Source organism: Prionailurus bengalensis, chromosome A1, assembly GCF_016509475.1.
Source record: "Prionailurus bengalensis isolate Pbe53 chromosome A1, Fcat_Pben_1.1_paternal_pri, whole genome shotgun sequence".
Lineage (NCBI taxonomy): Eukaryota > Metazoa > Chordata > Mammalia > Carnivora > Felidae > Prionailurus > Prionailurus bengalensis.
Genome location: NC_057343.1, coordinates 140,345,032 through 140,358,820, shown reverse-complemented (window position 1 = coordinate 140,358,820; position 13,789 = coordinate 140,345,032). Strand labels below are relative to the sequence as shown.

Here is a 13,789-nt window from a genome sequence, read left to right as displayed (position 1 = left end):
CAAGGTATTCCCACACAAGGTCATAAATCCAACACACGCTGGGAAACACTTTCTTAGTAAGAAAGTGTTCCATGCCGAAAGCTGAGAGGGAGTTGAAAGACTATACAGGAGACTGCCTTCTCAACAGTACTTTATTATCTCCTATAGGAAGTATACACATGCACCCCACCCCCATTTGAACTTGAATCAGGTCAAACTTCTGGCTCTAATAGCCAGTTTATATGAAATATACGGGATAGAGGAACCTGTTACATGACATGCAGTTAGAAAATTCAAAATGTGGGAAACTGCAGGAAAAAACTATTTTTTTCCAACTAATAAATTGTAGTGGGATGGGGATAATTATGGATTCAAAGAGAGACTTAGACATAGCAACCAAATGCAATGTTTGCACCTTGTTTGGATCCTCTTGAACAAAACAACTAAAAAGAGACAGTTGGAGAAATGTGATTACAATCCATTTAGTTTTCCGTTGGTGTATAACAACTTATTCCAAAACCTAACAACTTGAAACAGTAAACATTATCTTGTAGTTTCTGTGGGTCAGGAGTCCAGGAGTGTCTTAATTGGGTCATCAGGCTCAGGGACTCACAGGGCTGCATTCATCTGAAATCTTCATGAGAAGAATTCACTTCCTGCATAGTGATTCTTAAGATTCACTTCCTCTCTGATGGTTGACTCCCTTAGTTTCTTGCTAAATAAGGTTCTCCACAGAGCATTTCACAACATGACAAGCTGACATCCATGAGAAGGAATAAGCAAGAGAATAAAAGAGGGAGAGCAAGATGAAAGCCAGTGTCTTTTTGTAACCTAATCTCAAAAATAACATCCCAACACATTTGCTATATTGTGTTCATTAGAAGACTTTCTGCATCTAGTCTGTACTCACAGCGGGGCACAGGACATAAATACTGGGAGACATTTCAGAGGCTGCTTACTGAAGACTGTAAATATAGTAATATTAAGGAATTTTTGGCTTTAGAAAGTAAGGTAATTATGGTTATTTTTTAAAGTTGCGATTATTGTGGTAATGCTTGAAAAGAGTTCATATCTTTTAGGGTTCCATACTGAAATATTTCCAGCTGAAATAGAATAAGAGGTCCAGGGCTTGTTTCAAAATAATCTAGTGAGAGACTGGCAGGAATAGAGAGGATGGCAGAAGGATTATAGAAGAAACAAGATTGTCTGTGTACTGATAATTGTTGGACCTAGACGATAAGTGTACTGTTATCTCTTTTATTGCTTTTATTTTTCATTTTCATTTAAAAGGTGAAAAGCAAAATGAAATAAGTAAGTGAATGACAAAAGAATGCCTTTAGTACCAAATTATATGTTCATGCCTTGGTACACTGTTACATTTTTAGATTTTGGAAAGATTTTTTTTCATTTTATTTTTTATTGTGGGTAAAAAAATATATATATATCTCATAAAATTTACCATTCTAACCATTTTTAAGTATACATTTCAGTGACATTAAGTATGTTCACATTGTTGTGCAACCATCACTGCCCTCTGACGTCAGAACTTTTTTCATCTTCCCAAACTAACACTCTGTATCCCTTAAACACTAACTCCCCATTCCTACCTGCTCCCAGTCCTTGGCAACCACCGTTCTACTTTCTGTCACTATGGATCTGACCACTCTAGCTATCTCATATAACTGGCGTCATATAATATTGGTACATTTGTATCTGGCTTATTTCACTTAGTATAATGTTTTTAAGGTCTGTTTCTGTTATAGCATGTGTCAATATTTTCTTTCTTTTTAAGGCTGAATAATATTCCATTTTATGTACATACCACATTTTGTTTATCCACTCATATCTGTTGATGAACACTTGGGTTGCTTTTACCTTTTGGCTGCTGTGACTAATGCTTCTCTGAACACGAGTGCACAGGTATCTTTTTAGATCCCTGCTTTCAGTTGTTTTGTGGACATACCCAGAAATGGAATCACTAGATCAAATTGTGGTTATAGATCTCTTTTTTGAGGAACAACCATACTGTTTTCCAAATGGTTGTACCATTTTCCATTCCCATCAGCAATGCCCAGGATTTCCAATTTCTCTCTATCCTTGCTAACACTTGTAATTTTCTGTTTTGTTTTTGTTGTTTTGTTTTGGTTTGTTTATAACCATCCTAATGGATGTGACGTGGTATCTCACTGTGGTTTTGATTTGCATTTTCCTAATTAGTAGGGTTGAGGATCTTTTCATGTTCTTATTAGCCATTTGTATATCTTCTTTGGGTAAATTTCTTTTCAAGTCCTTTGCCTATTTTTGAATTCTGTAAGGGTGTTTTTAAATAGAAAAGATAAACACTTAAGTCTGCCTACTAGCACACTTGCCATGGTGTATCATTGCTGTTTTTAGTTTTGTATTCATCATTATAAATGAAGCTTCTTGAGGCATGGACTGTTTGTCTTCTCTCCTTGTTACCTTGGTGCTGCCTAGAACATAGTAAGAAGTGAATCCAAAAATTAAAGGAATTCTGTCATTTTGTGTTCTGAAAACATATACCCAAATTTAACCCTGGGATTTTAATCTCACAGTTTCTGTGGTATAGAGAAATGTGAAAGAGAATACCTACCAGCACTGTTCCCTTAAATCATCTAATTTCATCTCATTCAAAAACTACTCCCTTCATTCCTTACTCCCAAGTACTCAGAAATAATGGGGTATTTGTAAAAATGAGCATGACCATATGAATAAGTATTGCTCATCTTGTATAAGTTTTTAATTAAAGCATACATTACTAAAAAATACTTTGGTACAGATATTAACAGTGGTGTAACTAAGAATTTTAGCAAGTTTAGGTATAATTAATAATTACAGTTAAATTGTTAGTCTACATTTAGGAAACATAACAATCTGTATCTTCTTTTTTGGTATTTGAAAGGTTGCTCTTTGATGAAGACACATCTCTTAGATCTGAGTTCAGTCTCCATCCTGGTATAAGTGGAAGGTGCAAAGGTGAGAAATAATTTTTTTCACTAAGTAGTCGCTTTAATTTCCAAAGTGTTAATATTCTACTAACTTATCCTTTTATAGTTAGTTTTGTTTTTAACTTTACACGGAATTAGTTTCTTGTACTCATCTGTAATAGACCCTGAGGTCTATTAAGATCTATTACTATAACAATAGCAAGGGGAATTCTAACTTCAGGCTCCTAAAGGGGGCTACAGAGATAGGCCAGTGATACCCAGATAGCTCTTCTCCTTGCAAAAATTTCCAGTTTAACCATACTACTTGCATATTTGCAGAAGTGAATAGTACTTTTTAATAACCAGTCTGAGGCACTTGGGTGGCTCAGTCGGTTAAGCGTCCAACTTCATTGCAGGTCATGATCTCACATTTGTGGGTTCAAGCCCCACGTTGGGCTCTGTGCTGACAGCTTGGAGCCTGGAGCCTGCTTCAGCTCCTGTGTCTCCCCCTCTTTCTGTCCCTCCCCCACTCGCACTCTGTGTGTGTGTGTGTCTCTCTCTCTTTCTCTCTCAAAAATAAAATAAACATTAAAAAAAATTTTTTTAAATAACCAATCTGATTATTTCAGGCTGAAATTAAGGTCCAAATATCCTTGGTTTATTTATATATATTAAATTTTTAAATTTGAGTACAGTTGACACACTGTCACATTAGTTTCATGTGTACAACATAGTGATTTAACTTTTGTATAGGTTATGCTAGGCTCACCACAGTGTTAGCTACCATCTGTAACATACATTATTGAATTATCATTGACTGTGTTCCCTATGCTGTGCCTTTTATTCCTGTGACTTATTCATCCCATAACTGGAAATCTGTATCTTCCATTCTCTTTCACCATTTTTTTCCATTCCTCCCACCCCTTTCCCTTCTGGCAACCATCAGTTTCTTCTCTGTATTTACAGGTCAGATTCACCTTTTCTGTGTGTATTTGTTTTGTTTTTTAGACTCCACATATGAGTGAAACCATATGATATTTGTCTTTCCTGGTCTGACTTATTATACACTATTAGCAAAGTAGCAGAAAGAAACTAAGAAAACAATCCTATTTACAACTACAGAAAAAAGAATAAAATACCTAGGAGTAAATTTAACCAAGGAGATGAAAGAATTATCCTCTGGAATCACATAAACAAATGGAAAGATACTCCATGCTCATGGATTGGAAGAATTAATATTGTTAAAACACCCGTATGATCCAAAGACATCCACAGATTTAGTGAATCCCTATCAAAATACCAACAACATTTTTTCACAGAACTGGAACACATAATACTAAAATTTGTATGGAACCACAAAAGAGCTCAAATAGCCAAAGAAGTCTTGAGAAAGAGGAACAAAGCTGGAGGTATCACAATCCCAGATTTCAAGATACACTGCAAAGCTGTAGTAATCAAAACAGGATCGGTACTGGCACAAAAGATTACTGGAACGGAATAGAGAACCCAAAAATAAACCCACACTTATGAGGCCAATTAAACTATGACAAATTAGGAAGAATATGCAGTGGGAAAAAGATAGTCTTTTCTATGCAATGGGGAAAAGATAGTCTTTTCAATAAATGGTGCTGGGAAAACTAGACAGCTATAAGCAGAACAATGAAATTAGACCAGTTTCTTACACCATATACAGAAATAAATTCAAATGGATTAAAGACATATATGAGACTTGAAACCATAAAAATTCTAGAAGAGAACACAGGTATCAGCCCTAGCAACATTTTTCTAGCTAGTTGTCTCCTAAGGTAACGGAGACAAAAACAAAAATAAACTGTTGGGACTACATCAAAAGAAACCATCAACAAAACAAAAAGGCAACCCACGGAACTGGAAAAAAATATTTGCAAATGCTATCTCTGATAAGGCGTTAATTTACAAAATATATAAAGAACTTAACTCAACACCTAAAAGAGCAAATAACCCAAGTAAAAAATGGGCAGAGGACTCGAACTGACATTTTTAAAAAAGAAGACATACAGATGGCCAACAGACGTATGTCTTTTGCTAAGTATCGCTAATCATCAGGGAAATGCAAGTCAGAATCACAATGAGATTTTACCTTAGACCTGTCAGAATAGCTAAAATCAAAACAGCAAGAAATAACAAGTGTTGGTGAGGATATAGAGAAAAAGCAACCCTTGTGCACTACTGGTAGGAATGTAAATTGGTACAACCACAATGGAAAACAGTGTGGAGGTTCCTCAAAAAATTAAAAATAGTAATGCCATATGATCCAGTAATTCCACTACTGGACATTCACCCAAAGAAAATAAAAGCCCTAATTTTAAAAGACATATGTACCCTTATAGTTATTACAGCATTATTTATAGTAGCCAGGATATGAAGTAACCTAAGTGTTCATTGATAGAAAAATGGATAAAGGAGTTGTGGTATATATACACAGCAGAGCAGTACACAGCTATAAGAAAGAAAGCTCATACCAGTTGCAACATGTGGATGGTCCTAGAGGGGATTATGCAAAGTGAAATAAGTCAGACTGAAAAAGACAAATACAATATGGTTTCATTGATATGTAGTACATATGTTTTTAAAAAATACCTTTCACCTACCACTTTTCTATACTTCCTGGGTCCACTTCTGGGTTTGTTTGTTTCTTTTAGAGAGAAAGCACACATGTGAGCATGGGAAAGGCAGAGGGAGAGAATCTTAAGCAGGCTCCATGCCCAGAGCGGAGGCCAATGCGGGGCTCAATCTTACAACTGTGAGATGATGACCTGAGCCGAAATCAAGAGTTGGTCGCTTAACCGACTGAACCACCCAGGCACCTTCTAGGTCAATTTAAATACTTCTAGAAAAATTCGTCACCAATCGTCACTGTTCAAAAAGAGCAATTCTGCAGTAGCTGTTTAAGTAGTAGATTATTTTCTTCTGTGTTTTCTTCTTGTGAACCATTTTTAATTTTTATGGATATCTGAAAATAGGTATGGAAAAGAAGAAAAGTTTCTTTTTTTTAAATGTTATTTAAGAGAGAGAGAGAGAGAGAGAGAGAGAGAGAGAGCGCATGCAAGCCAGCAGGGGAGGCAGAGAGAGAGAGGGAGAGAGGGAATTCCAAGCAGGCTCCATGCTGTCAGCCCAGAGCCTGATGCAGGGCTCAGTCCCACAAATCATGAGATCATGACATGAGCTGAGGCCAAGAGTTGGGCACTCAATCTATTGAGCCCTCCAGGCACCCTGCCACTGTTTAAAATACCATTATTGTGGGGGCAGATACATTGTAGGGCATATATATATATATATATATATATATATGTATATATATATATGTCTTTCCACTTTTTTTGTTTCTTTGATCTCTTTGGCTTTTTTTACTGCTGTGCCATCACTGCATTATTTTATCAACCTTGGTTTTAAGTACATTTCTGTATCTGGTAGGGAAGATACCTTCCCACAGAGAGTAGCTGGCCATAGCATTCATCCTGAGCTCCTTGGTACAAACAGCAAGCTCAGTGAAGTGTGAGACCCACTGAGAGCTTCCAGTGTACCCTCTTCAATCTTTTTGTTGGATTTGCTCTGAGCTGGGTGGTTTTCTGAGATTCTGATGGAAGAAATCCAAATAGTTACTTCTGAAGGAGCCCCTCCTTTTCCTTTGTTGAGTGACATGTTGTTTACCAATGTTTGGTTTCCCTTTTTTAAAAAAATGTTTATTTTAAGAAAGAGATGGGATCCATACACGTGCATGTGAGTACAGAAGTGGGAAAGGGGCAGAGAGAGAGAGAGAGAGAGAGAGAGAGAGAATCCCAATCAGGCTCTGCGTTGTCAGCACAGAGCCCAACGTGGGGCTTGATCCCACAAACCACGAGATCATGACCTGAACTCTGGCTCAAGAGTCAGATGCTCAACCAACTGATCATTCAGGCACCTTTAATACATTCTCATTTTGATCCTTGGTGGGTATATTTCATTTTTTCTCATTGCTGCTTCAGATTTTATTTAAAAAAAAAAAAACTCCTTTGTTTGGATTCTTTTCAGGAACTAAGAAGAGAAGAAAAGTTAAAATAGGAGCTCAATTTCCCATCTTAAAAACACAAAACTCTGACTGTTTTTGTATTTTATAACTAGCATTACAAGTTTTTAAAAATGACCTAAAATGAAATTTTAAAAAAAGAAAATACTCCTTCTAGTGGGGCTTAAGTCTGTATATTGTCTTTACTTATCCTTTGCATTCATTCATCCTGAAACAATAAATATCAAGTGTTGTTTTATTACAGTGTAGTATATATGTTTCTTTGAAATTAATAACTTAAAAACTTTGGTATACAGAAGTGGCAGTTAGGAAATTATAATTCACAAAATAAATTTAAATGACATTTTGTAGTTTCTATAAAATCATAGAGCTGTTGCCAAAGCAGAGCAATGAGACTATTTTCAAAGGATTTATGATTGTTTCATTCTAGGCAAACTTTCTCCTGAGATTCAACTTGGGTTTAAACTGAGAGATAATCCCCAAGAGCAAATGAGTAAAACTAAGATAATGCCTCTTAATGACAAGGCAGTCTTACAGGTAGGTAGCATGTTGATTAAATACATACTTATTAAAAATTGGAAATGCTGTTTCAAAGAGTGACAAATTACTAATGATTAATTCTTTTTGTCTGTTATTTTCTTTCTTTCTTCCCTTGCTCAGTTTTTTACCGTTTCTTAGCCATTCTGTTTCTTTGTTGTAACTTTGGTGAAAGCCTTATTTATTTATTTATTTATTTATTTATTTATTTTTATTAAAAAAATTTTTTTTTAACATTTATTTATTATTGAGAGAAAGAGAGCATGAGCAGGGGAGGGGCCGAGAGATGGGGAGACACAGAATCTGAAGCAGGCTCCAGGTTCTGAGCTGTCAGCACAGAGCCCGACGCAGGGCTCAAACTCACAAACCACGAGATCATGACCTGAGCCGAAGTCGGACGCTCAACTGACGTCGGACGCTCAACCGACGGAGCCACCCAGGCGCCCCAAGCCTCTTTTTTTTAAAGGGGGATGTTGAAAATGTCTCATTTCTTCCTCTCTTTGCTTTCCTTATCTATCTCTCTTTCATGTGGAACTTCTGGGTATATACCCAGAATAAGTGAAAGCAGTGACTCCAAAATATATTTGTACATCCATGTTCACTGAAACATTATTCAAGTAGCCAAAAGGTGATAGTAGCACAAGCATCCATCAACAGTTGAGTGGATAAACAAAATGTGGTACATACATAAAATGGAATTAAAAAAAGAAGGAGATAGTGATTCATGGTACAGCATGGGTTAACCTTGAAGACATGATAAGTGAAATAAGTTCAGACACAAAAGGACAAATATTATATGGTTCCTTTTATATTAGGTACTTAGTTTCAGAGCAACAGAAAGTAGAAGAGTAGGTACCAGGGGTTGGGAGAGGGGTGAATGGGGAGTTAGTATTTCATAGGTATCGAGTTTCAGTTGGAAAAGATGAAAAAGTACTCTAGCTGGATGTTGATGATGGTTGGACAACAGTGTGCACAAAATGCCACAGAACTGTATGTATAAAATGGTTATGATGGTGAATTTTGTGTTATATATATTTTACCACAACAAAAAATGCTAAGAAACAATAACATAAGATTATTTTAAATGTTAAATTTTTAATTCTTGTATTAGCATTTATCATTTAGAAACAAAATCTTCCCCCCCGCCCCCAGCAACCTCAAGATGAAATGGAACAAAGTCAAGCTCTATTCCAGTAAGTATATTAATTTCTGGCTTTGTTATATTGTAGATTTTTTTTGTAATTTTACACACTAAAACAAGTCTTCATTTTCTCAGGAGTTTTAGGATTATTGTATTTTTTTAAATGGTTGTCCCTTTAAAAAATAAAATAAAATAAAAACAGAGAGGGAGGCTAACCATAAGAGACTCTTAATTATAGAGAACAAACTGAGGCTTGATGGAGGGAAGTGGGTGGAGGATGGGCTAAATGGGTGATGGGCATTAAGGAGGGCGCTTGTTGGGATGAGCACTGGGTGTTATATGTAAGTGGTGAATCACTTAGATCTACTCCTGAAAGTGTACTCCTGAAAGTGTACTACACTGTACATTAACTAACTTGAATTTAAATAAAATCTTGGAAGGGGCGCCTGGGTGGCTCAGTCGGTTAAGCGGCTGACATCGGCTCAGGTCATGATCTCGCAGTCCGTGAGTTCGAGCCCCGCGTCGGGCTCTGTGCTGATAGCTCAGAGCCTGGATCCTGTTTCAGATTCTGTGTCTCCCTCTCTCTGACCCTCCCCCGTTCATGCTCTGTCTCTCTCTGTCTCGAAAATAAATAAACGTTAAAAAAAAAATTTAAAAATAAATAAAATCTTGGAAGAAAAACAAATGCCCCTTTAGCAGCATAAGTGTTATTTACAAATATTCTAGATAAGTTTCATTTCATGAGGATTGGTTCATATTAAGTTGATTTCTCTATTAATGTTATTTAAAAAGTAAATTTATAGCATGACATGAAGGAAGAATTTGTAGACCTTATTGAAATTAGACTTTGTAGAATTATTGTATTTTAAAAGGCTTTATCCTTTCAGGTTTTTTTTGAACAATGGTTCGCATGGCACCTGGGTGGCTCAGTCAGTTAAGCATCAGACTGTGGCTCAGGTTATGATCTCACAGTTGGTGAGTTTGAGCCCTGCATCAGGCTCTCTGCTGTCAGCTCGGAGTCCACTCTGTCTCCCTGTCTCTGCCCCTCCTCCACTTGTTGTCTCTCTCCCTCAAAACTAAATAAACATATTAAAAAAAAACAAAAAACGGTTCTCAAAGTATGGTCTGCAGACCCCTTCAGAGTCCTTGAGACTTTTTCTAGAGGGTCTGTGAGATCAAAACTATTTTCATGGGAACCTGGGTGGCTCAGTTGGTTGAACATCTGACTCTTGATTTCAGCTCAGGTCATGATCTCATGGTTCCTGAGATTGAGCCCTGCATCAGGCTCTGCGCTGAAGCTCCGAACCTGCTTGGGATTCTCTTTTTCTTCACTTCTCTTATCTCCTCCCCTGATTGTGCTTTCTCTCTCTCTCTCAAAAGAAATAAACTTAAAATTTTTTTTAAAAAGGCATTTTCATAATAATACTACACATTATTTGCCTCTTTCATAGTATTGACATTTGCACATACAGTGCTAAAGTAAGTGGTGGGTAAAATGCTGGAGCCTTAGTAAGAATCAGGGCAGTGGCACCCATTAGTATTAGTAGTCACTGTAATTTTCACTCCCATGAACGAGCACTTAAAAAAGAAAAGGAAGAAAACACTCAGCTTCACTTAATGCATTTGATGAAGCAGAAAGGTTATTGTTTTATTGAATTCCTACCCTTGAATATATATCTTCTTGATGTGCTGTGCAATGATGGGGAAGTATGCCTAAGTACTTCTGTGCATACTGAAGCATGATAGTTGTCTTAAGAACACTTGTGCATTTGTTTGAATTATAAACATTGTAAGAAAATTAGCTCACTTTTTCTTTGAACTTGGAAGAGTAATTGGCAGACAAAATAACATTCATACTTGGGTATATGGCAGACATGGTCTTGAAAATGAATGAAGTAAGCCAGTCACTTCAAGGAAAAGCTTATGATATTTGTTGCCAATGAAAAAGTTCTAGCTTTCAAGTGAAAATAAGAGGTTAGGAAAACTTGTTTTTACCACCTCAACCTTGATGGCTTCCCAGTACTTAAAATTTTCCAGTGAGATCAGTGGATCCAGTGAGATCATATTTATAAAAGTGATCTTTCTGATTTTTAATAATCTGTCAGTATAAGGAAGATCTGCATAACTCAGTGAATTAGTATTTTCTAAAAGACAAAAGCATAATGTCACAAAATCACATGTAGGTGAAAGATCCATTCAAAGTGCAAATAGACCATTGGGTTATAATGTGACAGAATACAAAAAGTTCATTGGTGTTTCAATTTCTACATTTCCAATTCACCTGTAAAGTTATTCCTTTTAGAGTTTTGGTGTGATACTAGAGTTATCCAAAAAGACTGCTAAAATACTCCTTCCTTTTCCAACTGCATACCTGTACGGGGCCAGATTTTTGTTATATACTTCAAATAAAACAGTATTTGTATGGTGGGGCACCTGGGTGTCTCAGTTGGTTGAGTGTTTGACTCTTGATTTCGGCTGAGATCCTAATTCCAGGGTCATGGCAAGCCCCAGGTCAGGCTCTGTGCTGAGCATGGAGTCTCTCTCCCTCCCTCTCCCTCCCTCCCTTCCTCCCTCTCTCCCTCTCTCTCTCTCTCCCCCTCCCCCTTGCCCCTTTCCTCCCCACCCCCAGATCTCTCTCTCAAAACAAACAAAGAACTAAAAAAACAATGCTTGGCAAAAAATTGAATGCAGTAGCAGATAATGAGATGACAACTGGCTTTTATCGAAGCCATAGTTTTTTCAAAATGTTAAATAATGCCACATTTTCATTTTGAAAAATATAATAAATTTTCATAAAATTATATTAACGTTACTGGATTATTGTTTTTTTATTTTTATTTATTTTTAATTTTATTTTTTTTATGTTAATTCCAGTATAGTTAACATACAGTGTTATATTAGTTTCAGGTATATGGTGTAGTGATTCAGCATTTCTGTATCTTACTCAGTGCTCATCGTGATAAATGTACTTTCACTGTTATTTTTAAGTTAATGATTATTTTTTAAAATTTCTCTATTTTAAATTTTACATAAATATAAATATATTTACAAATAATATAAAATTATAAAAATTATATTAAATATAATATATTGCATGTAAATAAAAGCCATTTGAGTTTCTCAGTAATTTTTAAGAGTGTAAAGGAGACCAAAGAACAAAAAGTTTGAGAACCAGCCTATTAAAATAACTCTATTATTGAATGTATTAGCACTGTAAGTTCATCTACAGAAATGGAGGAAGAAAGAAGACTAGGTAAGGCTAACACAGCATCCATGCCCTAGAGACCCATTGTTAACATTTTGGTACATTTTATTTCAGGCTTTTTTATAGTTTTACTTCTGTTTATATTTTTTGCAAAATTAGAGTCATTCTATAATTTTTTGTTTCCTTTTTAAAAATTTTTAGTAATTATCAAATTATTTTCTTATGTGATTAATATTATTTAAAAACATGAATTTTGGTGACCTCACAGTATTTCACTGTATAACTTGACTGTATACTAATAATCATTTAATTATTCCTCTGTTAGACATGTACATTATTTGCTCTGTTACTTAATATAAATAACTATTTTTTAATAATTTAGTTGAAAGTTTGCTCTATTTTCAGACTTATGTCTTAAATTCTCCTTTGTAATTAAGGAAAAACATTCAGTCGTTGACTCAGACTATGATTTTATTTTGTTTTAAGTCAGCTTGTTCTTCTCAAAGAATCACATTTTAGGGGAAAAAAATCAACATTCATTCCTATTTGCCTCATAGAAATTATTCTGTATGAGCAGCTTCAGTTCCATTTTCAAGGTAGCGTATATTGATCACTTCTGTTTTTAGACAGGAGAAAGTGTTCAATTAATTATTCTTGCTTAGGCTTCAAGTAACCATGCCTGATGTGTAAAACTTCTCTCAAAACAGCTGGAACAAGAGGGTTTTGTTCTTTTTTTAAGAGAAATATCTTGATTGCCTTTGTGTAGTAAATTAGATTAAGGAAAAAATAATTAACTGAGTGCTTTTCTTCAGTCAACTTTTAATTATCCCAGGGCAGATGATAAAATTGCAGGGTAGCATGACTCCTATTTTGCTTTCAATCTCTTTCCATCAATATTTCATATGTGTTCTTTGCCTACTGTGAAATACAAGATATTATAAATATCTGAGAATTTTCTCATTAGTGACTTTCACTTACATTTAAAACTATAATGACAAGCTTTCAATGTATTGTAGGATTTCGATAACCGAGATACATAAACCAGGACCAATTTTTCTCCCCCACTATCCTTGGTACTGTCATCCCAAAGTGATTTCTACATCTAAATGTAAGGTTATCATGTTTACACTCCTGAACTTCACCATTAAGTTTTCAGCTTGTTCATTTTTGTAAATACTTGAAGTATAAATGTTAGCAAATTGGTAGTAATTGTAAAAGTAATTAAAATGATGGACCAAAAAAAATCATGCAATTTTGAAATTCCTTTAAATGAAAAAAAAGTTTAAATTGTATTTGAATGAGAAAGTGTTTTTTTCTTAACGTTTCAAAATTTGTATCTATTTATTAATTGATTGATTTTTTAGGCATAGAAAAAGTTTTCCAGTGGTCACTGAATCATTTCCCCAGGCTGAACTTTCACTGAACCACCAAAGCATTCAAGGTATGTTTTTATGGGTAGAGTCATACAAAGTAAATTTTTCTTTGCCTAAAAATAGAAGGCTTAGTTAGATATGGATTTATTTGCGTTAATGGCTCTCAGAAGGCCAAATGAGTAGGAAGTTAAAAGTGTGGAAAATGCAAGACATTTGGCCTTCTGAAAGCCACGCATGCCATATGATGCTGTTGCTATCTGTGCATTCTTACCACCACCTTCACTGAACTTCTGAGTTGCAAGCCTTTAAAAGTGCCATGGGCACCAGGATTTTGACTTCGTGGTTTTTCTTGCTGCCATGAAGCTGCTGTGACTAGACGCTCCTTTTCCCTTCTGGCACTTCACTGCAACTCCCTCATCCTTTTATTCCTTTCAGAGTGTTCAGAACAGGAAGCTCATTTTATTATCATCCTAGACTTTAGGTTAAATTACATGTAAGGAAACTATTAAATTGTTAGCTAGTATTGCTAGCTCTGTTCTAATACAATCGTTCAAAAGTAATACT

The 13,789-nt window shown here is 35.5% G+C and overlaps 1 protein-coding gene across 1 annotated transcript in view; it reads left to right on the top strand.

Moving 5' to 3' along the window:
• The window catches only part of ANKRD31 (ankyrin repeat domain 31), a 142,562-nt gene that overhangs the window by 11,638 nt on the left and 117,135 nt on the right, over window positions 1-13,789 (top strand). Inside the window, exons 2-5 of the mRNA XM_043592111.1 lie at window positions 2,900-2,973; window positions 7,400-7,506; window positions 8,659-8,699; window positions 13,217-13,293. Of these exons, the coding sequence (XP_043448046.1) occupies window positions 2,900-2,973; window positions 7,400-7,506; window positions 8,659-8,699; window positions 13,217-13,293 (299 nt within the window). The remainder of the gene's footprint in view (window positions 1-2,899; window positions 2,974-7,399; window positions 7,507-8,658; window positions 8,700-13,216; window positions 13,294-13,789) is intronic.